Source organism: Carcharhinus amblyrhynchos, chromosome 5 (genome assembly GCF_965287045.1).
Source record: "Carcharhinus amblyrhynchos chromosome 5, sCarAmb.v2.hapA, whole genome shotgun sequence".
Classification (NCBI taxonomy): Eukaryota; Metazoa; Chordata; class Chondrichthyes; order Carcharhiniformes; family Carcharhinidae; genus Carcharhinus; species Carcharhinus amblyrhynchos.
The window spans coordinates 67400306-67425102 of NC_137328.1; the positions used below are offsets into that span (position 1 = coordinate 67400306).

Sequence of the window (24797 nt, forward strand, 5' to 3'; positions counted from 1 at the left end):
GGACTAGGCTATCACGGAGGAATGGTCTCTGCGGAATGCAGATAGAGGGAGTGAAGGGAAGATGTGTTTGGTGGTGGCATCAAACTGGAGTTGGCAAAAATAGCAGAGCGTTATGCCTTGTATGCAGAGGCTGGTGGGGTGAAATATGAGAACAAGAGGGACTGTATCCCTATTGTGGGAGGGAAGGAAAGGGGTGAGGGTTGTGGCATGGGAGATGAACTGTTGAGAGCCCTGTGGGAATCCACAGTTGAGGAAAAAGGAGCAAATATTAGAAGCACCACTTTGGAAAGTGGCATCATCAGAACAAATATGACGGAGGCAAAGGAGCTGAGAGAAAGGGATGGAGTTCTTACAGGATGTAGGATGCAAAGAGCTGTAGATTAGGTACCAAGGTAGCTTAGGAACCAAGAGAGAACTGGAAATCAGAGAGAACAGAAACAGAGAGAAGAGGAAAACAGAGAGAAGAAACCAGAGGCAAGAGGAACCCAGAGAGAACAGGAACCCAGAGGGAACAGGCAAACTGTGAAGAGGATAGTGTAGAATTTCAAAAGGGCATAGACAAGTTAGTGCCATGGGCAGATAGGTGGTATATGAAGTTTAATATGGAGAAGTGTGAGATGGTGTACCTCAGTAAAGAGAACATAGAGAGACAATATAAAATAAAGAGTAAAATTCTGAAAGAATGTAGGAGCATAGGGACCTGGGTGAATATGTGCAAAGACCATGGAAGGTGTCAGAAGAGGTGGAGAGCAGTTAATAAAGCATAAAGTATCCTTTATTAATAAATGCAAAGAGTGTAAGAGCAAGACGGTTACATGGAATTTATGCAAGACATTAATTAGATCTTAGCTGGGAATATTGTGTATAGTTCTGGGTGCAACCCTCTAGGAAGAACATGAATGCAGTGGAGAGAATGTAGAAGAGGTTTACAAGAATGATTCCAGAGATGAGAACCTTTAGTTATGAGGAGAAATAGGGGTTGAGATAGACATGAAAGACAATATAAAATAAAGAGCATAATTTTAAAAGGGATGCAGGATCAAAGGGACATGGGTGTATATGTGCATAGATCATTGAATGTGGCAGGACAAGTGGGGAGAGCAGTTAATAAAGTATATAGTATCCTGGGCTTTATTAATGAGTGTATAAGGTACAAGAGCAACAAGGTTATGCTGAACTTATACAAGACATTTGCTAGACTAGAATATTGTTAAATCTGGAATATTGTGTACAGGTCTGGGCACCACTCAATAGGAAGGATGTGAATACACTGAATGCAAGTGCAAAAGAGATTTACAAGAATGCTTCCAGGGAGAGAAACTTCAGTTATGAGGATACATACAGAGTGATGACTACAAGTAGTTTGTGTACACTTATCTGACAATCTTACCTGACACAGGGTCAAAATCCTAGGAGTCCCTTCCTAACAGCACTGTGGATGTACCTACATTTCAAGGGCTGCTGCAGTTCAAGAAGGAGCAGCGCTCTGAAAGCTATTGGCGTTTGCTACCAATAAACCTGCTGGACTTTAAGCTGGTGTTGTGAGACTTCTTACTGCATTTACTGAAGTCCAACACTGGCATCGCCACATCATGGCAGTTCAAGAAGGCAGATTGCACCATCTTCTGCAGGGCAACTAAAGATGGGCAATAAATGCTGACCTAGCCAGGGAGACTCACATCCAGTAAATTAATTTTTAAAAATATATTTTTTCCACAGAATATATATTTAATTATAGCATTGTCTTTCAAACAACTGCCAGCCAGTACCCACCTTAATGTAGTAAGAACGGTCAAGTGTACAAGACTGAACAAACCCAGTCTTCTAGTACTTGGTGAAATCAGCATATATAACCAATCTATTAATAGTTCAGTCAGAGTATAACATTTTCTGTTTATATCATGATTGAATACTATATTAACTCTTACTCTTGTTAGCATCTGTATGACTTGCTACTTTCTAAGTCTTGTGGTTTATTCAGTGTCATTTTAATTTAGATTTGATTTGTGTTTTTGATGGGACATTGTACTAAAAGTGCATCATCATTGTCATCATTGCTCCAAATTGAATATTTATAACCCCAATAGGCAGGGGGATCAAGACACCAAAAAAAAACTACCAAGTCAATTCTTATCTTAATTCAATCCTCAATAACACAGGTCAAATGAAATGTAAATGTTGCCAAAAGACCATAAGACATAGGAACAGAATTAGGCCACTTGGCACACTGAGTCTGCTCTACTGTGTGTATTGTAAAGAGTGTATATTGTCTCCAGCCATTTCTTTAACTTGTGCTTAACCCTCTCTCCATTCACATTGTCTGTACCTTTAAGACTTGATTACCTGTAAAGACTTGTATTCCAACCATTATTTTGTAAATTGAGTTTGTGTCTTTGTATGCCCTGTTTGTGATGACAACTCCCATTCACCTGATGAAGGAGCAGCCCTCTGAAAGCTTGTGGCTTGTGCTACCAAATAAAGCCTTTAGGCTAAGATCAAGTGTAGCATCAACATGCTGTGCTTGGTTGAAGTCATTAGGTTACATTTTAGCTTCATTTGAAGCAATTTTTAAAAGCGGATCTCGGCCTTTTGGCTAAGATACAAATAAGATCAAGCCTTGGAGGAGGTGCAATGCCTACTCCAATCAGATTGGATCATGTAGATCAAACCCAAGACAGGAGAGCCCTGTCTTGTCAGCTTGGATCCGGAATGTCCCAACTTGTTGAGACTCTGAATTGGACTTGATTTGATTGAATTGGAATAAAAACAAAAAAAACCTGTTGTTGTGAGACTTTTTGCTGGAAGTTTAATAATGTCAGGGCAAGCTTGTTTGTGAGATTATTAAATCCTTTCAGGTTAGATCATTCGGTTGGCAATGAAACGTGCCCAGCCGCTCTACTTGCAGCGCAAAAAAGGGTTGAAAATGTGAGAACTGCAGGTTAGACGTAAGTCGTGCTCTGCCACCCACATTGTGCCTGGGGATCCCGGAAAGGGCGGGTTGTCTCTGCTCTTGCAGCCGCCACGCTGCTGCTGTTTGCTTCCAGTGAGAGGCGGAGCCTGCTTCTCTCCGGGTCTTGGTCGGGGACGATAATGAGAACCACCTAAAAATAAAAGTTTATTTTCGCAGGATGAATTCGCCGCTGTCTTGGTTTCTGTGCGTCGTGCTTCTTCTGGCTGACAGCACCTGTATTGCTCAGAGAAAGCGAGGCCCCAAGGTAACAGCTAAGGTAGGTTCCCAGTTAGTGGCCAGCAGCCAGTGGAGACAGTAATAGACGCAGGCAGCAATCCCACTCAGCTGGAATTGACACCCACTGTCCTGACTCCTGAGCTGTCCAGTAGCACAGCTCGCTGCAGCTCACTGATCCAATCCGCATGGGTAGAAGGCGGGTCTTTAGTTGTCAGCCTGTGGATTCGCCATTACTTTCTTGCACTCAGACACGAATTTAATTATTTGTGGACGAGTAGTGCTGGGAGTACGCAGTTTGAGTACAAAAAAACTAAAGTTAGAACGGGGGGTGGAAGAGGGAGAACTTCTGGAAATGGCAAGTATCGAACCAGAAGTTGTGGTTAGCACAGGCACTTGTTACGCGGGGTCAGACCGAACACCCTGAGACTTCATCAGTGAAACGACTCTTTAAAATATTGCGGTTAAAGAGTTCGTTAAATGCCAGATGCCTGCCTCCTGTAATGTGCAAACATTAAAATTATTGGTTTGAGCCATCTCCAAAGTTATGCCATCTTAAATAAAATCAGGAAATAGGAGCAGGAGTCGATATTTGGTAAATTAATTCCTGTGCAAACGTTATTGCATCAGGTGTTTGATAAAACCGTAACTTTGAGTTGTCTTTTTAAACCATTGTACTGGTACATTATTCACTGGTGTCACATTTGACTCCAAGGTGAGTTTGCACATATTGGCAACCTCACTTAAAATACCTACTTTCACTTCCATAACATTGTTTGACTGTCTAAGTTAATCTTCTGCGACATCCTTATGCGGTTATTTTTAGACTTGAGTATTCCAACACATTTATGGCTGGTCTCCCACATTTTGAACTTGAGGTCATCCAAAACTCTGTCGCCTGTGTCCTAACTCACACTCAGTTCCATTTACTTATCACCCCTTATAACCAACTCTGGATCCCACTTAAGCAACATCTCAATTTTAAAATTCTCATCTTTGTTTACAGATTTTTCCATAATTTTGCTCCTGTCTCTCAAATCTCCTCCAGCACCATAACCCCCTGAGATATCTGAAACTTTCAATGTCTGGCCTTTTAAGCATCTCTAATTTTAATCAGTCCACTAATGTTTTCCATAGGTCCTAAATCCCTCTCTGTCTCATATTCTTCCTTTATGACACAACTTAAAACCTACATCTTTGACTAAGCTTTTGATCATCTTCACTAAAAGAGAAGCAGGTGGCGTTGCTCTTCTTGGAGAAGAGGAGATTTGATTGAGGTATTCAAAATCATCTGGAGTCTAGATAAAGTACACAAAGAAGGATTATTTCCATTGGCAGAAGGCTCGAGAACCAGACGATGCAAATTTAAGATGATTGACAAAATCTTTTTCACGTAGCGAGTGGTTAGGAACTGGAATGCAGCACCTGAGAGAGTTCTGAAGGTAAGTACAGAGTGTTCAAAAGGGAATTGTATAATTATCTCAGCAGAAATAAAAATTGTAGAGCTAAGGTGTGGGATTATCGGAGTTGCCCTTGCATACAGCCAGCACAGAAATGAATGGCCATGTTGTGTCCTGTGATGTACCTATTCCGTGACAATATCACCTTATGTGTGTGGTGTCAGATTTTGTTTTACAGTGCCCCTGTCAGCCAATTTGTGATTTTTAATGGTGCTACATCAGTACAAGTTGTTGTTCGAGGCAACTGCTTATCTTAGCAAAAGCATTATAGTTCTAGGTCACCAGTCTGAAAGGCATGCTAGTTAGTTGCATTAACCTGAACAATCGCCGGAGTGTGGCAACTAAAGGAATTTCACAGTAACTTCATTGCAATGTTAATGTAAGCCTTACTTGTGACAAATAAATTAACTTTACTGAGATTAGCTTTATATTCCAAATTTTGTTAATTGAATTTAAATTCTGCCCGCTGCTGCAGTGGGATTTGAATCCATGTCACAAAGCTTGAATGCAGGCCTCTGAAATGCTCCATTTTTGCCTGTCTGCTGAGTGTGCTCCGAAACATCTTTTGGAGGCTGAAGAGTAGGGTGAACAATTTATCTACTTTTAGAATAGAATATTCCAACTTAACTGGTAATTGGGTATGTTTTTTTTTCAAAATCTAAATATAGATCTGGACAATGCTTTTATGAAAACTAAGTATAGATCTGGATAATGTTATGTAGCTAGCAGCTAATGGGTTACAGCTGATATTCTATTTGACTTTAGCTGTGACTATGACTCACTATCATTTCTTATCCACAACCTCCGTCACAGCCTTCAATTTTTGTTAACCACTCCATCCTGCTCCAATTACTGTTTGAGCAGGATTTGTTCATAATGTGACTGTTACATGGTTCAATTCATTCTAAATCTCCACCAGCTTGCAGAGGCAGTGCTGATGGCACTTCTCCAGGATTTTGAGATGTCTGCTGTACATAGTCTACATCTCTGAGCCATATAGGATATTTGTCTGTATCTATTGCTCTGTAGACCATGTCTTAAGTGCTGGGCCTAAGGTCCTGGTCTTCAGACACGTTTCCTCAGATGACCGAATGCTGTACTAGCACACTGAAGGCAGTGTCTACCCTTGTTGACAGTAGGCTGCCAAGGGATGGGAAGTGGTCCATGTTGTCCAAGGCCTCATCATGGTTTTGGATAATTGAGGGAGAGGGGTTGGGGGGGGTGCAGGGGCATGCTGCAAGGCAGGAGAAGCTTGGTAGAGGAACTTTGTCTCACAGATATTTAGTGTAGTTTCCATGCTCTCGTATGCCTCAGTGAAGGTGTTGAGGATAGCTTGGAGCTCAGCCTCCAAGTGTGCGTGGATGCAAGTATTATCTGCATACTGCAGTTCATGACAAATGATGGAACGACCATGGACATAGCTTGTGGGCAGTGGAGGTTGAACAGATTCACATTTGTTCTGTAGTTTAATTCCACTCAAGTGAGGAGGTTGCTGAGGTTGAGGTTGAAAGATGAAGCAAAGAAATCAAGAACAGTGTCGGTGTGATGACACAGCCTTACTTGACGCCATTCCAAATGTAAATTGGGTCTGTGGTGGATCCGTTGGTCAGGATCAAGACATGTCATCTTGGAGCAGGGGGATGGTGACAAACTTTTGGAGGCAAGAACACTCATGTTGAAGACAATCTCTCTGTTAAGGAGATCTTTGCAGTTCTACTTTCAGTGGGCACTGACTGCCTCTCTGTTTTGATGAACCCTCCCGTTTTTGCCCAGCAACAGGGTGGGTCTTGGGTGCTTGGGCCGTAGTGATGTTGATTGCGCCAAAGAATTCTTGCATGTCCTGGTTGTTGGCTAACTACTGGATCTTCTGTTCTTTCTCCACCCACCATCTGTTCTTCACATCATGAATTTTATGCTAGACCTCAGTTGTTTGTAGAGCTGTTTTATTGCTCTTGAGTTACATTCCTGTTTCAGGTTCAGAAAAGCCTTGCACTTGCAGCTGACCAGCTCGTGAATCTCCAGGTCGTTCACATCAAACCAGTCTTGGTGTTTCCTGGTTGAGTAACCAAGCGTCTCTTCGCAGGTGCTGATTATGGAGGCCCTGAGGGCAGACCAGGCACTGTGGACACTCTGCATTCCTGGATTACCAGGAGTAGTCAGGTTGGCAGTTGGGCGCTGGCTGAATAGGTTTCTCTTATCGGGATCTTTGAATGCCTCAACTTTGATTTTTCTTTAGCAATGTATCTGTTGCATTGCTGCTTTGGGGATACATTGATGCTGATCACTGATAGATTAGACAATGGTCCATCCAGCAGTCATTAGCTCCTGTCATGATGTGGGTGATACGCACATTTTTGTGGTCTCTCACTTGGATAATGAGGTAGTCGAACCAGTGTACGGAACGAGGGTGTTGCTGTGAGGCTGTGTATTTTTCTCTTCGATGGAACAAGGTTTTGGTTAAGGTAAAGCCATGTTCTAGGCAATTTATCAGGAGAAGAGTACCATGGCTATTGGATTTCCCTCTCACCCTGCGCTGATTACACTTTCCCAGAGCTCTGTGTCCATTACAACTCTGCTGAATCTGCCAAGGAGGATCAGCTCGTCACCTGTTGGTTCTGAGGCCAAGGATTTTTCGAGTCTGGAGTAAAAATTCTCTTTGGACTCAAGTTCCAAGACAACTGGCGACTAAGCTCTGCTGTATGGGGACCAGGACTTAAAGCACACATATCCTGGCTGTCCTCCTTTCTCATTCTCAAAGGACTTCTCTGATTGGGATTCATAAAGTGCAGAGGAGCAGTGGTACCATTAAGAGTGGGAGAGCAGCAACAGGCCCATTCATAGCAAGAGGCCAGTACCACCCTCATGAGCTCATGAGGCTGCCACTGCCAACAACAGGCAATGTTGTTGTATAGGCATTTAATCACCTTCCAAAATGACACAATGTTCAGACTTCTCAGCCTTCTGTGCAAAGCATGTTGTTATCACAACTGTAAGATGATCGTTTTCAGCTATAGTTAGCACTTACATACTTTGATTCTTCATAATTCAGAGGTTAAGTAATAAGTTGTTGGATCAGAGTGTCTTGTTCAGCCCCATTCCAAACCTAATCCCAGTTTGTACAATCAACTGTGAATCACTGCAATTTCAAGTTTCAGTCATAATGTAATTCTTTGCTCTGCATATCTAAAGTCTGTTTGTTAACCAGTATGCTATCTTGTTTTTCTGCTTCCATCTACATGCATAAACTGTAACTTAAAACATCATTTATTTTGTTTTACTTACTGTCTACTTCTAGATCACTGATTCATCTTTCTATCACAAACCTACCTGCCTGCTTCCATTCAGCTACTTGGTCTCTAACTCATGGAGCATTTCAAACCTGCACTCTAGCTGCAATATTGCTTATAACGTTTCTAATTTAAGTTATGCCTCTTCATGAGATTAAAGCCATGCAATTTCCCATGTCAAAAATATTTTGTTTCCAGCTGTAGTCTGAACTCTGCCTTCTGCCATGTTATGTCCCAGTACTTCCTTTCTTCCTATATTATGCATCACTGCTTCTGGCCATGCTCCCTGCTGTCTTCCTTGTTCAAAAATCTCTCCCGTTCCTTTTGCTGATATCATTCCCTTCATTCCTTCTGCTGGCCTCATCTTAACTACAATCTCAGGCTCTTCTTCCATCCCTGCCAATTGCTTCAGTATCTGCCAGCAGGTACCTCTTCTTTTCCACTTTTCATTTCCTCCGTCTGTTCTATCAATCTGCTACAGTGCACCAATGGTGGTGGGAGTGAATGTTTAAAGTGTTGGTTGGTCTGTGGCCTGCTTTGTCTTGGATGATGTTGAGCTTGCTGAGTGCTATTGGAACTGTACTGTTCCATAAGTGTCAAGTATTCCATCACATTCCTGACTTGTGTGTTGTGAATGGTGGACAGAATTTGGAGAGTAAAAGATGAGATACCCATCACAGAATTCCCAGCCTCTGACCTGCCCTAGTAGGCACAGTATTTATGTGGCTGGTAGAGTCAGTTTTCTGGTCAATGGTAACCCAAAGGATGTTGATGTTGAGGTCTTCAGTCTTATTGATGCTTTTTATGTCAAGGGGCATGTGCTTTTGATTGCTAAAGTTTGCTCACAAGGCCCTACATTTAGTAGCATTTAACTGCCTATTGTTTTCCCTACACAATTCATTGAGAATGTTGAAAGTTTCCTGAAGCTCACTGCCTATATCCTAAGGCCAATACACTCTGCATATCGTATGATCCACATACTTCTAGTATTTCTGGCCAGAAAAAGAGAGAACATTACTGAGGATTAGTAAAAGAATTGGGTCTAGTCAAGTACAAAGAAAACCTCCTGTCAATTAGACACCTTTAAAATAGGCAACCGTAGTACCTGATAAACTGAGGGCAGGTCATTTGAGGAAGCAGCAATCCATTGGGACAAGTATGTTTAATGTTAACAGTGTCATAACCATAAATGGATTATCAACCCTGTCAAATAACTTTGAAAAATTTGTAGTAATAATGATTGCATTTGTTCCCAGTTTAAAAGCAGTTTCACATAGGAACTTCTAATGTCAACCAGACTGTGAGTTGTTGACCTACAAGCCCAGCTACCATACTGATCACAGTCAAATAGAGGATCAAAACCTGATTGTTACTTAGTCACAAACTACTCTGCAATCTTAGAGAAATGTTCTGTCAAGGTGATAGGGCATAGTTTGCCCAGTGATACTTCTTTCTTTTAGTACTGGAACAATGGTTGCTCACTTCCATTAGAACTACTCCCTCTGTGAAGGAATCATTTAAGATATTGCATAACAGAGCACCAAACACAAAGCAAAGATTCCAATAAGCTTGGCTGTAACTCCGTCTAGACCAGCTGACTTTCCAGGTTCAATGCTCAAGAATTCTTGGAAGACTTCCCATGGTTGAATTACAATAAGTTTTCTTGCCAGCAAAAACATTGATAAATGTGAAAAGTCCAGGGATGTCACATCACCAACAACATCTGTCATTTATTAGTGAGCTTGGCGATGGAGCGTGGCTAGGACTGATCTCCATTAGGAACTGCAATGATGTGAGAGGAACGGGAAGAGAACATATCAGTTTAATGTGTTGATACTGTAATTATGGATTATCCTTCAATTGCATTACTTGGTCACAGTAGAAGTTTGCTTTTTCATTTGCCATGACACATTGGACATTGTTATGGTGCTCCTTCTATGCCTGGGGGTCAGTGCTGTGGAGAATGTCTTGCTACATGTGGGGATGGACTGCTTCAATATCTGTGGAAGCTATGAATGGGGCTATACATTATACAATCATTAGCAAGCATCCATATTTCTTATCTTATAATGAAGGGAAGCTCATTCGTGAAGCAGCTCAAGTAGTCAGGCTTGGGACACTCTCCTGAGGAATTCATGCAACGAGTTGTCCTGTGACTGAGGGGATTAACTTCCAACCAGCACAACTATCTACCTATGTGTGAGGTATGGCTTACCCCTAAACTTACTATGACTCTTTGATGCCACCCTTGTCAAATGCTGCCTTGATTTAAAGCAGTAAGAAGTCTCTCAATACTAAGTTAAAGTCCAACCAGTTTATTTGATAGTAAATATACTATCAAATAAACTGGTTGGACTTTAACCTGGTGTTGTGAGACTTCTTACTGTGTTTACCCCAATCCAATGCCGGCATCTCTACATCTTGATTTAAAGCAGCCACTCTTCACTCACTCTGGAATCCACCTATTTTGCCCAAGTTTTGACCAAGCCTGTTGTGTGTTGTAGCTTGACAACATTCATACCTTATTTTGAGGTATATCTGATACTGCTTCTTGCTCTCCTACACTCTTCATTGAACTAGGTTTGGTCTGCTGGCCTAATGGTAACAGTGAAGGGTATCATGATTCAAAACGTTAACTTCATTAATCTCCATAATGCTGCCTGACCTGCTGAATATTTCCAACATTTTCTGATCCTATTCCAGATTTCCAGCATTTGCAGTATTTATTTTGTGTTGATGGTACTGATACAATGAGGGATGTGTTGAGTCATGAGACTATATTTTATGGTGGATTACCATTCTGTTGCAGCTGATGGTCCACAGCATCATTTTGGATGCCCTTTTTGAGCTGCTGACATGATCTGAACCTATCCCATTTAGAATGGTGGTCATTCTACACATGTTAAAGAGTGTCCTCAGTATGAAGATGGCACTGTGCAATATCACTCCTACTAGTACTGTCATGGACAAATATATCAGCAACTGGTAGATTTATGGGTACAAAGTCAAGTCAGTTCTTTCATTGTGTTGGTTCTCTCACCACCTGCTGCAAGCCCAGCCTTGGAGTTATGTCTTTCAGGACTTGGCTAGCTTGGTTAGTAGTGATACTACAGGCCTGTTTCTAATGATCCGCATTGATCCCACTCAGAGTGCATTCTGTGCCCTGGTCACCCCTGGTGCTCTTGCAAGTGGTGTTCAATGTAATATTGTCTTGTTTCGTCACTTGGTGGGAGAGCATTAGGTAGTAATCAGCACAAGGCTTCTTTGCCCTTTTTTTTGGATGCCATAAGATTTTAATGGGGTCCAGAGTCAGTGTTGAGGACTCCCTTGGCCGGTCACTCCTGCCGGTACAGCACTATGCTGCAACACTATTCAGTCTGTCATGCTGGTGGGACAGGATATACCTAGGGATGTTAAGAGAGGATTCTGGGACATTCATTGTAAGATATAATTTGGTGAAAATGACTATGACTAGTCAATTCCCCTAATTTTAAAACAAGTTCCTAGATGTTAGTGAGAGGAAAGTCACAGGGTCAAATGGGCACGATGTGTGTTTGTTGTATCTGATGCCTGATTTGATACAAGATGATTAATTCTGCTTTATTCTTACTTGACTTTTCCTTAGCACTTTGATACAACTGAATGACTTGCTGGGCCATTTCCAAGAACAGTTAAGAATCAACCACATTGAAAGTGTTTTATTTCACGGTGGAAGAATTGACATTCAGGAGGTGTTCTTCCCAGCTTGACTTACCACTGTGGTAGAAACAGGAAACCACAAAGCATTGATTTTAATACATGTCTCCATAGAAAATTCTTTGTTTTCAGTTTTTATGGATTTTTACTTATAAGTTGTTTCAAAAAAAATGAAAATGTCCTATTAATATACTTCACTCCTCTTAATTCAAAGTTGTTTTATTTAAATTTTCAGTTAGGCAAAAAACCAACTGCACTTTTTTGCTCAAATTGTCCAATAGTATGAATACAACAATTTTAATAAATGCATATTCAAATTAATGGGCGTATCTGCCTGCCCGGTATTTTTGAAGAATATTTCTGACAGATGGAAATGTTGTAATTCAGACCAAACTCATCACATTAATATATAACGTACAACTCTAATTACGCTTTTCTACAACTTTAGGTATTCTTCGATATTGAAATTGGTGGTAAAGATGTTGGAAGGATCGTCATTGGTCTATTTGGTAAAGTTGTTCCATTGACAGTAGAAAACTTTATCATCCTAGCAACAGGTCAGGTAAGGTACTGTTATGTTAAATCATGACTATCGAACTAGTTATTAAAGTTTGTTTGTTTATTAGTGACACATGTGGGCTGACATTAAAACTGCAATGAAGTTACTGTGAAAATCCCCTAGTCACCACACCCCGGTGCCTGTTCGGGTACACTGAGGGAGAATTTAGCATGGCCAATGCACCTAACCAGCACGTCTTTTGGACTGCGGCAAGAAACAGTAACTCCTAAAGGAAACCCATGCAGATATAGGGAGAATATGCAGACTCAACAGTGACTCAAGCTGGGAATCAAACCCAGGTTCCTGGCGCTGTGAGACAGCAGTGCTAACTACTATGACACCCTAACACAAAGTAGAAATCCAATTCATTTTATTATTTAATTAAGCACCATCACCTTTCTCATTCTATACACACACATTTCTGAGCCAGTCTGATACTCTGCCTCCCTATTTTGCCCAAAGATTGATGTATGCATTGTGATGATTTTTAAATGCATTCAATTTTATATCCCATAGAATATTAGTATTGTTTTGAAGCAGTTTTCATTTTGCTGAATCTATAGTGAATGTGACTCGAGTTAATTCACTGACACAAGACGATCTTTAGGCGGTATTCTCACACTGTTTCTGTTTCTAAGCAAGCTAAGTATAATTAGTATTTAGCAGCATCCAGGTGATCACATGCACAACCTCAAGTATCTAATGTTAGAAACAAGCGATTAGTATCACACTTGGGCCAGGATTTTAAAATTTCAACCATCCAAGGAGTTGGCATTGAACATGTTGCCCTCCAGCCATCTCATACTCCAATGAGTGTTAATTGACCAGAGATGGGACTTCCACCCTCCGCTGAGAGATAGTCCCACCTTAAAGAGCTGCCAGACCACTTGATTGGCTGAAAGCGCTTAAGTTCCTGCAATGCTAGAAACTGCATGGATAGGATTAGGACTACAACCAAACCTCATAGTCTAAGTTCTGGGTGTCCAGGACAAGGTAAATGTGGAGTCTCAGGACAGGCAGGGAATGGGAGGCTTAGGGGAGACGGGGGTGTGGGGAAGGGCAGGGACCACCTACAAGGGCCATACCTTTTTGGGACAGTGCCCGATGTTGAAAGCAGTCTGTTCATACAAGCACCCAACGCTTCTCACCTGAAAGCCGAGCAAGCTCAGTTTTTGGGTTCCCCCCGCTAACCCCTGAATTTCCCATGCCAGAGTGAAAATTGAGGCTGGGTAGGAAGAAGCCTTTATGTGGTCACTGATCGCTTCAGAGCCTCAACTGAGGCAAGGGCGATCAAGCTAATCTAGGCCTCGGCCATCTCATCGCAAAATTGTGGAGAGGTCAGATGGGTGAGAGTCCAATGGGAAGGTCACCCAAAGAATTTCATAGCCAATCCCCAGTCTACAAACCTGGTGTTATGAGACTACTTACTGTGCCTATCCCAGTCCAACGCCAGCAACTCCACATCAAGTCTACAAACCCGCTGGCAGGGTGAAGTGTAATTCACTTGGTGTCAAATTGCAGCTTCAAGTTTGATCTCCCCACACAGAATCTGTATGTCAGATACATGGATTGCATTAGGCACACTTGCAAAGAAAAAGATTAGAGTAAATTGTTACCTTAAGCTTCATCATTTCAATATACTGAATTTTCATGTAATTCTTATAAAACATACAGTTCCACCCAAGGGAACTGGCTGCTCCTATTCTTCTACCAAAGCATTAGAAAAGACACCAGAGTCATTGGAATTTTTGGCCCTCTTGTCATTCCTCCCTCTTACACCCTGTGATGACATTTTTGGCTGTTTCTCTGCTTTCCCATAATGACCCAACTGAGACTGATGAGAAAATTTGTATACTATCCCTCTGACTTCATGCCAGATTAATTTCCTTCATTATTTTAATCTTGCCTTTTTAAAAAATCCACCTTTTGTAACATACCGTCATGTAGCCTCCAGAATGAGCATGCATCCTTTTATCTGGTCTCTGAGTGATGCTCAGAATTTAATTTAGAAACTAGAAGCAAGAGTAGGCCATTTGGTCCTTTCAAGCCTGCTCCACCATTTGTTTTGATCAATATCCTGATCCCCCATTCCCCTTTCGCCCTTGATCCAAAGAGCTATATCTAATTTATTCTTGGAAGTCAGACAACGTTTTGGCCTCAACTACATTCTGTGGAAGTGATTTCATATGTTCACTACCCTCTGGGTGAAGAAGTTTCTCCTTATCTCAGTCCTAAAAGGTTTACCCCTTATCCTCAAACTATGACCTCTACTTCTAGACTTCCCCACTTTTAGGAACATTCTTTCTGAATCTGCCAGTCTCTGTGAGAGTCTTTATGAGATGTCCTCTCATTCTTCTAAACTCCAGTGAATATAGTCCTAACCAACTTAATCTCTCCTCATATAACAGACCTACCATCCTAGGAATCAGCCTGATAAACCTTTGCTGTACTCCCTCTATCGCATGGACTTCCTTCCTCAGATAAAGACACCAATACTCCAGATGTGGCCTTACCAATGTCCTGTACAATTGTAGCAAAACATCCCTGTCCTTATACTCAAATACTCTCGTTACAAAGGCCAACGTACCATTTGCCTTCTTTACTGTCTGCTGTACCTGCGTGCTTAACTGCTAAATGATATGCATTGATGTGGTGGGTTAGAACACCTTGATTTATCAATCTGTCTGACTGCTTCAGAGTCCTCCTGTTACAGGGAAAACTAGAAACTCACATGAAGTGTATCTGGTCTTATTCTCAGGAATGCACAGTAAAATTGCTCCTTCAGCTGTTTAACATGTAGAATTGAATCCAGATAAATTAATGCAAATTGCCAAGAAATTGTTATGTTTGGATCCATTACGTATTTATTCAGGCCTTAATGTATATGTTAAAAATCAAAGCCCTGACTCTAATCTTGATGAGACTTTTGGTTCAGTACAGGCTATGTTGGTAATGTATTTGGAAAAAAAAAAGTGAACAATCTAAAATAAAAAGATGACAGGAACTTGATGAATGGGGAATATGCATTCTAACTATAGTAGCACCCTAGATATGCCTATTTTTCTTTTCTCTTTCAGTGTATTTTAGTTTAATGTGAATACAGGACTCCTTAGACAGTTGAGTAACAATTGAAATTTCAATATCTGAAGAATTATACAATAAATATACATTATAAAACATCCCAGCAGTCTTTCAAAACTGAAAAAAAAATCAAGCATTCTTTGATCCCCCACACCTCCCCAGCTGCCCCTCCCCATCCTCACTAGCCCTTTTAATTTGGGCTTCTAACTTCTTTTTTTTACATATTTTTTTCCATATTTATAATGATCAATTCAATTTGCTTTTTTGCAGTCACATATCATTATTAGTAGATCTAACCATACATGCTTGTTATTGATTCAACCAGGACAATTTTTCAATATAAAAATAAAGTTTAGTGCAGTATTGATGTTGCATTATTGGCTGTTACTTACACCAATAAAAGATTACCATTTTTATAAAGGATTCCAAAGATGTTTGTAGCAGATATTTTTCATAGTCTTACCCATCTCTTTCTCAGTCACTGAAGTGCTTCAGAAAAGTAACTCTTTTGTAATATACGGGAATAATTTGCAGGGGTCAAGTTTCTGCTAATAGTGATGAAGCCAAGAGCCAGATGAACTGATGTTGGCTGAGGCAAAATGTTAAGCAGAGTTCTGTGAGAACAACTCCAAGTACTTTCAAATTGTGCCATGAGATCTTTTACATCCACTTTAGAGAGCTGATGGCTCCCTGTAGGAAATCAAAATTCAGTTTTCGTTAAGGTGACATCTTCATAGTTTTTATTTTGTAAAATGGAATCCATGGCCTGAGGTTCTGAACCACATTCTGCCAGAGAGAAATCAAGCTTGTAATTTTGTGTGTGGGCAGCTGTATTCAACTTCCTACAGTTGCTGACTGACTACATTTAGTGCTTTGATTTTCCATGGAATTTTTACTCCTAAAGAGAAAATATGTAGTGTTTCATAAAATTAATACTCATTATTCTCATTGATTTCTAAATCCATATATTGGTCAGACTTTTCACTAAGTTTTCCATGCAAAAACACAAATTAGCTGATTTAAAATGTCCATTTATTTTTCCCAGCGAGGGTACAGTTACACTGGCAGCACATTTCATCGTGTGATCAAGGATTTCTTGATACAGGGTGGAGATGTTACTTCGGGAGATGGAACAGGAGGTGATGATTGTCTTTGAACTTTATTTTTCTTTGCAAAATACTTCAAATTCTTCTATCATTTTTAAAAAATGTTTACAGTGATAATTTACATTAGAAACTGGTTTCACTTTATCAGAATGACAGTTGTTTAGCTTGTGATTTTTTTTTTGTGGTTTGCAGTGTTCTAAAAGTTCTTATGATCAAAACATGAACCACGATTTATTTACCGCTATTTTAACTTTCCTCATCCTTTCCAGTTGCTATATGTACTAATCATTTATTTTGAGTTACATGGCAGCATGCTAAAAATATGGCACTTGTAATTAGAGCAAAAACTGGAGACCTCTAAATGGATATTTTTATATGGGTAATATTCTGTAAATTAATTAAGTTTATTTATTGGTGTCACAAGTAGGCTTACATTAACATTGCAAGAAGTTACTGTGAAAATCCCCTGACATACCTGATATTTTGAAGTATCAGATTAATGTACATTGTGAATTGCATTACCTTCTGCTTATTGATGTTCTAGGAATGAGTATCTATGGAGAGAGGTTTCCTGATGAAAACTTCAAGCTGAAACACTATGGAGTTGGATGGGTCAGCATGGCAAACGCAGGACCAGATACTAACAACTCCCAGTTTTTTATTTCATTGACAAAACCAAAGTGGCTGGATGGAAAGCATGTGGTGTTCGGCAAGGTCATATCTGGAATGGTAACTAGCCATTTTCTTTTCTGCATGACTATATATAATTGTTTCCTTAAACCTGTTCTTTAAATAACACTGGCTACGTGTATGAGTAGCTGCAATCCCATTAAACTGAGGATAGGCTCTCCATCTAAGCAGCAAGACAAGGAATGAAATTCAGATATTTGTCAGCTGACTTCAGTTTGGGTTTCCATTTCCCAGTCAGGGATCTCGGGGAGATTCTTTGTTTCCAATGTACGAATTGTGTTCTGGCTGTAGAATCGTGGAAGAGTTGCCAAATGCAATGTGCACCAAGGAGAACCCCCTTTTGGATTCTTCCCCCAACCACGGTGATGTGACCTGGTTCATATCCAGCAAGGTTATGGTGAATCTCTGGAATTCTCTGCCCGTTGAAGTGGTGGAGGCTGCCTCGCTAAATATTTTTAAGAAGCTGGTTGATGGGTTCTTGATAAGAGAGGGGATTAAGGGTTATGGGAAGAGGGCGGGAAAGTGGAACTGAGACACGACAGATCAGCCATGATCTTATTGAATGGCGGGGCAGGCTCGAAGGGCTAGATGGCCTACTCCTGCTCCTATTTCTTATGTTCTTAAGGGTTGGGTTTTAGTCAGATTCACCCAGTTCCTGTATTCACCGACCCATCACCACAATTCTCACAGCTTTTCCAGCCTCAGATGACACTTAGTTCCTTCGTTATCTCTCGGTCAAATTCCTGGCACTCCCTCCCTAATGGCCACATTGACTGAAGCAGTTAAAGAAGCCATCATCTTCTCAAGGGAATTAGGGTTAGGCAATAAATGCTGCCGTTGTCAACGATTGTCCATATCCCCATGAACACATTTTTAAAATGCCTCTTGTCTACATCGCCCAACTTTCACCATTGCTAGTTTTCATTCATGACACCCACGTCACCCAAATATATTGCACAATAGTTCCTTCTTTTTGGCAGGAGAAGATCACGCACAACAGCATGAGTTAACTGGGGAAGGAGAGCCATTGTTGCATATGCTGACTCCCATTTTTGAGACACTACTGTCTATTATGTAAATGGCCTTGCTGAGAACTTGAGTAATGGTGGGGAAAATGGTGGTATCCTCATTCTCCTTCTTGCATTCCCACCTTTCTTATCTTACAATCTCTGTGACTTACAATTTGCAGATAGTGTAAGTATATAGTTCTTAATTTCTTCATGCTCAGAGAATGACTTGATTCCATTCTCATTTGATGAGTTCTGAGATGCTGATAAGTCCAATGCACAATTTAAAGACTCTGTCATAGGTGGGGCAGATGTTGTCTGAAAGCTTGGTTAGATGGTTGTAAGGAAGACACTTGCATGTGCACTTAGAAACTGAGTTCCAGGTCATTTTCAGTTGTTCCTCCAAACCATATAGGAAAATGATTAGTATAAGGTTGTATGCAATATGACATGATTTCATTTAGAAATTCTGTTTGGAAAGTTTATTTATTGGTGGCCTTTATTTCTGCATTGTGGTCATGAGGCCAATGTGATAGTGACAGAAGGAAAGTAAGGAATGTAGAATTGTTGGCAAATGGACAATTGGTGATATAGTTATTGGTATTGCATTTGAATGAGTTTATTCACTTACTGCTTGGGCAGAAAGTGACTCCCTGGGTTGCCTCCTGCCTTCTTCCTCCCTCCCCTGCTCCTTGCAAGATGGTTGGTAGTAGCAAACTGTCTCCTCGTTCAGACAATTTTATGCAGCAGGACTAGCTTAGGCATGTACTGTGGAGTTTGGCCAGAGCAGCCCAGGAAGAATTGTTTTATAAGCACCCCATTAGTCTGCTGTATCTCATTTTGTATGACAGCATGGCTTTCATTGTACCCTTGCTGTGTGTGTCTGAGTTGTGAACAGGATTCATGAGCCATACTAACAGCAGATAATCTTGTGACATGGTGTCTCAAATGCTGCTGGAAGGCAGACTGCCACATTATTACACATTTAAGGGCACATGGTGACACAGTGGTTAGCCTTGCTGCATCACAGTGTCAGGGACCGGGTTCAAATCTGGCATCAGGTGACTATCTGTGTGGAGTTTGCACATTCTTCTCGTATCTGCGTGGGTTTCCTTCGGGTGTTCTGGTTTCCTCCCACAGTCCAAAGATGTGTGGGTTAGGCTAATTGGCCATAGTAAATTGCCACTTAGTGTCAGCACAACTAGAAAGGTGAATAAGTAGGACTATGGGGATAGAACTTGGGTGGGATTGTGGTCTGTGCAGACCCAATGGGTCAAGTGGCCTCCTTCTGCACTGATGGGCTTCTATGATCTAATGAAAACATCATGACTGTTGCCAGGACATTGACCTGAATGGTGCTCTGCTGGATCTTGAGACAATGGGATCCCTTATGGTTCTGCTACATGGTACAGTTGACACATGGCACCCATAAAGCAATGTACATGGAGTTAATGGTAACCTGCGCCATGGGGAAGCCTGCAGGTGCAAACCCTTGTCCTTGCTCTGTCCACTTGCTTTCAAGCAAGAGAAAATGAAATTAAGTTAGTCCTCTTTGAATAGAGATCCTCAGTGTGACAGAGGGGCAAAACTGCTTGATGTTGCTAATATCTCCAACTGGAAGGAACCAGATTATTAAAGCTCATTGCCAGACCACTTCCACTGTCCACTAGTAGTGCAACCCTTGTTCTGAGGTTGCAGTCGTCGCTGTAGCAGTTTGCAGATATTAGTAACAACTTACTAGTGAAGGCCAGACGTTTCACACACCTCATCCTTGCTGAGGCTCATGTCGTAGAATTGTTTCCTGAGCAGATGTGGCCACCTGCTGAGAGCACTTTCCTCCTCCCTCTTCCTGCAGCTTGTCCTGCTCTCTGTGGTCTTTGCTCAATCTCCAAGTCACAGGGAGGAAAGCATATTAGTGTACCTATGACTGGAGAAATTGATTTGTGTTGAACTCTCAAAATCAGCAGTTGCCATCCCTTTCCCTGCTGATTTTAGAAACTTTTGAAACAACTATGGAAACTATAGTAGGGTTTATAATCACAGCAATAGTCAGAAGGAATCAATCAGCAATGAAACTGTAAGTAGTTGATTTTCCTTTTGAATAGCACTGCTGTGGGGATTCTTTCTGCTGTTTATTCCTGTTCATCTGTGCAAGCTTATGAGGTTGCATTAGCTGGAGCATATGTTGATCAACCATAGAACACTACAGCACAGAAACAGGTCTTTTGGCCCTTCTTGGCTGTGCCGAACCATTTTTCTGCCTTGTCCCACTGACTTACACCTGGACCATGTCCCTCTACACCCTCTCATCCTTGTACCTGTCCAAGTTTTTCTTAAATGTTAAAAGTGAGCCTGCATCCACCAGTTCATCTGGCAGCTGATTCCACACTCCCACCACTCTGTCAAGAAGCCCCCCCTAATATTCCTTTTAAACTTTTCCACCTTCACCTCCACCCATGTCCCCTAGTTTTTTTTCTCCCCTAGCCTCAGTGGAAAAAGCCTGCTTGCAATCACTCTATCTACACTCATCATAATTTTATACACCTCTATCAAATTTCCCCTCATTCTTCTACGCTCCAGGGAATAAAGTCCTAACCTATTCAACCTATCTCTGTAACTCAGTTTCTCAAGTCCCAGCAACATCCTTGTAAACCTTCTCTGCACTCTTTCAATCTTTTTAATATCCTTCCTGTAATTAGGTAACCAAAACTGCACACAATACTCTAAATTTGGCCTTACCAATGTCTTATACAACCTCACCATAACCTTCCAACTCTTATACTCAATATTTGATTTATAAAGGTCAGTGTTCCAAAAGCACTCTTTATGACCCTATCTACCTGTGACGCCACTTTTAGGGAATTATGTAGCTGTACTCCCAAATCCCTCTGTTCCACCACACTCTTCAGTGTTCTACCATTTACCTTGTATGTTCTACCTTGGTTTATCCTTCCAAAATGCAATAACCTCACACTTGTCTGCATTAAACTCCAACATCATGATCTGCCTGTCCTGAGTAATTGTAATAGGGTTATCTGAGTGCAAACTTCACCTCGGAAGTCATGTGCACTCCAGATGCCAGTAGCCTTTGTAATGCCCTAAAAATGACATTGTTTGCCCACTGTGCTTAACGTGCATGAATTATCATTCAGTGGCTTTAATCTTTATTTTTCATATTTTAAAGAAGGATGATATGGTGTGAATTTGATGCTTTATTTGATCCTCAGTTGTTTGCATTGATTTCCAGTTTTTGTGCCCATTTTTTATATTTTGGCCTGTAGTCAGGAAATTTGGCTATGAAGCAAGATCAAAAGAATGGGCACACAAGTGAGCACAATTTGGGGTGTTCCCCATTCTGTCCCCATGGGAATTTTCAGCTACAGTACCTGCTATACTGAAGATAAGGACATGTGATTATAATTAAGTGCATATTAATCCTGGTAACGAGGGAGCTGGTTGGAACTGTTGAACATGTAAATACATGTCCTGGAACATTGCTGACAGTTTTTCTTATTGTGTTCTTAGTCTGTAGTACACATGATAGAACTTCAGGACACAAACAGTGAAAATCAACCGTACCAAAGCTGTGTGATAGTAAATAGCGGCAAGATAGATGTTCAAGAACCTTTTGTGGTTGAAATAAATGAAGACGAGTAACTGGATATCACGTACCCACAGTGTCTCTCAGGAAGAACAGATGATGTGGAAGGATGACATTTTTTGCTATTTTTTTAATGTTAATACCAAAGTATTATTCTACTTTTTATCTCTGACTTGAGCAATAAATGACTTGTACGTTTAGAAGATTATTGTACACTACAATCGTTCAGAAATAGGTCTGTGGAGCATCCCTTTCTCTGTAAGCAACTTACCTGTACGTGGAGTTGGGAAGAGAGAGGCTGCTCCTTTGATGATATGTTGGCCCCACACTTTCTGCAAACCACTCCCTAATTGCTACCACATTCTAATTCAAATCCTGGTCCTAGCTCACTTAAGAACAAAGAAAAGTACAGCATAGGAACAGGACCTTCGGCCCTCCAAGCCTGTGCTGATCATGATGCTGAGGGATGAAGCATCCTATGGTTATTCATCAGCCCCTGGCTCCATTTAATATTAGGCCTGAACCTCAGTATTGGGCAATCTTGGACCTCACAAGTCCAGTGCAGGGAATGCATAAATGGAGGCTGTCCAAATTTCTGGGCTTTTACTACAACCACTGACAATCACAACTGTTTGCTGTTTTCTGTGTCAGTTAAACTTTTAAGAAAATATATTTCATAAAACCAAATAAAACATCAAGTTACATTTCCAACCTATCAGATCATTTAGAATGATAAAATGTTTGTTCTTAGTCAATATTGCTATATTTACTTAGCTGTTTTATTCAGAACTATTCCTTGAGTGGAAAGGATCTCTGGTCTATTTGATCTGGGATCAACCTAATCACTGAAGAAATGAAACATTGTTAGATGTTTTGCTTTGTTTATGTCTGAAAACATACATGTGTAACAATGGGTTTCAAAGTGTAATGTTCATCAAGTGTAACTAACTTTTCTATCTTCACTTTATGATGAATTTACCTGCTGAGGTTGGATTGAATTTTGTTGTCCATGTTAGTAGCTCTTTACTGTGACGATTCCAGATAAAACTAGTGTCAATTTCGGAATCTTAACAGAATAAAGCATATGTACTTGTGATTTTAATTGCTTAATATTTTCAGCAAAAGTAAACTCAAGAAGAAACCACTAAGGTTTGAGTCAGTGGGATGGATTTTGCACTCAGGGATGAAGCAACGACCCTCACTGCTGAGCTCCAAGAAAGCTGCCAACGTTTTCCGTGGCGTGGGTTTTTCACTTTCCCAATGGCAGTTTAAAATATTTATAGGATCCAAACAGGGGCCAAGCCAAGAGTTGCAAGGCATCAGCGGCACTCCTATCAGCAAACGGGGCAAGTAGCCAATCACACTGAAATATTCTCGCTGCAATCAAACCAGGAAGTTAAAAGCACTTCATTCTTAAGTTTCAATTTAACTATCTCACATAATTAAATAAGTGATTATGAGTACACACGCGCATAAGAATTAGGAGCAGGAGTAATTACAATAGAAGACCACATATAAGCAAATGTTAAAAAGTTCAAGCTAAAATAATTTTTCTATTGTAATGAAGTTTGATATTTCAAAAACGTAAAGATGAGCTTTTTAGGGCCAGTAAGGATGATTAACAATATTTATGAACTTAAAAAATTAAAAATCTACTTACAATTCATTCAACAATGTGTAACTTTTTCAAACTTTTTAAGGTGCAACTAAGAGTGTAAGTGTGGAAGCTCTTCCAGTTCAATAATTTCCAATTGTTTCCAATTGGGGGAAATCCTCAACAGCATACTCTGTGGAAGGGGGGACTCACTGATAGCAACTTCTGGATTGCTGTATTATTCTGAGTGTGAGAAAAATGGTTGGGCACAGCCAAGAAGGGCCAAAAGGCCCGTTTCTGTGCTGTAATGTTCTATGCTTCTATGTTTTTTTATTTCATGCGATATGAATGTTGCTAACATGCAGTTATAATTAACCTTGTAAAGGCAGTGATGAGCCATCTTATTGAAATGCTGCAGTTGGCACACTGTAGTGCTGTTGGCTAGGGAGTTCCAGGATTTTGATCCAGTGATAGTGAAGGAATGGTGGGTCTGAATTTTTTGGACCTTGGAGTCTTGTTTCCGCCATCTGAAGAGTCAGTGGAAAGCATATCTGGGCCAACTCCAAGGAACCTGGGTAGTCAATTTATACAACAATGAGCGTTGATCTGCTGCTGGTGGGACTTGTGCCACTCACTCAGGAGGAAGTCCCATCTAAGAGAACTGTCAACCAATCTGATTGGCTGACAGTTCTACAGTCGCTACAGTGTCAGAAGTTGACGTCCAAGAAAATGTGGAGACTTAAGTCTGGGAACCTAAGGGCCAGATGAGTTCCAGAACGTGGAGGATTAGGAAGGCCTGAGGTGGCTGTGAGGGGATATTTGGGGGTGAGGCTGGTGGGAAATGGCACGGATGCTTTCAGTCAATGAAATTAGGGATTCAAGGTATAAAACAGTTCTAATTAAAAAATCTAAAGTCTGAATTTTCAATTTCTAACACTTAGGTCCTCAGTTGTCCTTGACCTATAAAGTACAAATAACTAGCATGTATGAATTGAGCAGAATTTATTAAGTGAGATTTTACATATATTTAACATGAAGCAGTAAAAACAACATAGATGTTCTTCATCTGTCAAGTTCATAGGAGACCTTGAACATTGCCAACACAGGTGATGTCTTTTGCTTTTCTGTCTTTGAAATGTTGAATTCTGTCCAGAAGAGTCATATGCCAGATGTTAAGGTGACATTGTGCTAACAAAGACTACAGGTTTTCCAATTTTTATCCCACTTTTCATTATTCCTCCTCCCCTATTTGGAACTTGTCCATATAATCTCTGCCATTGGTTATAGGACACAAGTTATCTTATGTCACTCCACCTTTGTAACTAGAGCATATAGACAAAAGACAAATGTTAATGTCTTGTTTCCTTGTTTCCCCTTAGAGTTCACATTCCACTCTGAACAAATAACACATTTCCTTTAGATACAATAGTTGCAAAGTTAAAATATTTTAAGTCACTCAAGTGAGGTGAGGTGATAAGTCATAAAACAATTAGATGTATTTTTCACAAATATACTAGCAGCCTTCCTGTAGA

General features: G+C 40.6%; 1 protein-coding gene across 2 annotated transcripts; it reads left to right on the forward strand.

The window, feature by feature from the left end:
• The first annotated feature begins 3028 nt into the window (after nucleotides 1-3028).
• Nucleotides 3029-23365, forward strand: ppic (peptidylprolyl isomerase C). 2 transcript variants are annotated; one of them, XM_080188952.1, is made up of 5 exons: nucleotides 3029-3215; nucleotides 12076-12189; nucleotides 16313-16406; nucleotides 16918-17102; nucleotides 21596-23365. In XM_080188952.1, the coding sequence occupies exons 1-5, from the start codon at nucleotides 3129-3131 to the stop codon at nucleotides 21725-21727; spliced, it is 612 nt and encodes a 203-aa protein (XP_080045078.1). In that variant the 5' UTR covers nucleotides 3029-3128; the 3' UTR covers nucleotides 21728-23365. The 2 variants fall into 2 exon arrangements, with proteins under 2 accessions (XP_080045078.1, XP_080045077.1); XM_080188951.1 differs by having other exon boundaries at nucleotides 3029-3227; nucleotides 21596-23364.
• Nucleotides 23366-24797: the final 1432 nt, after the last annotated feature.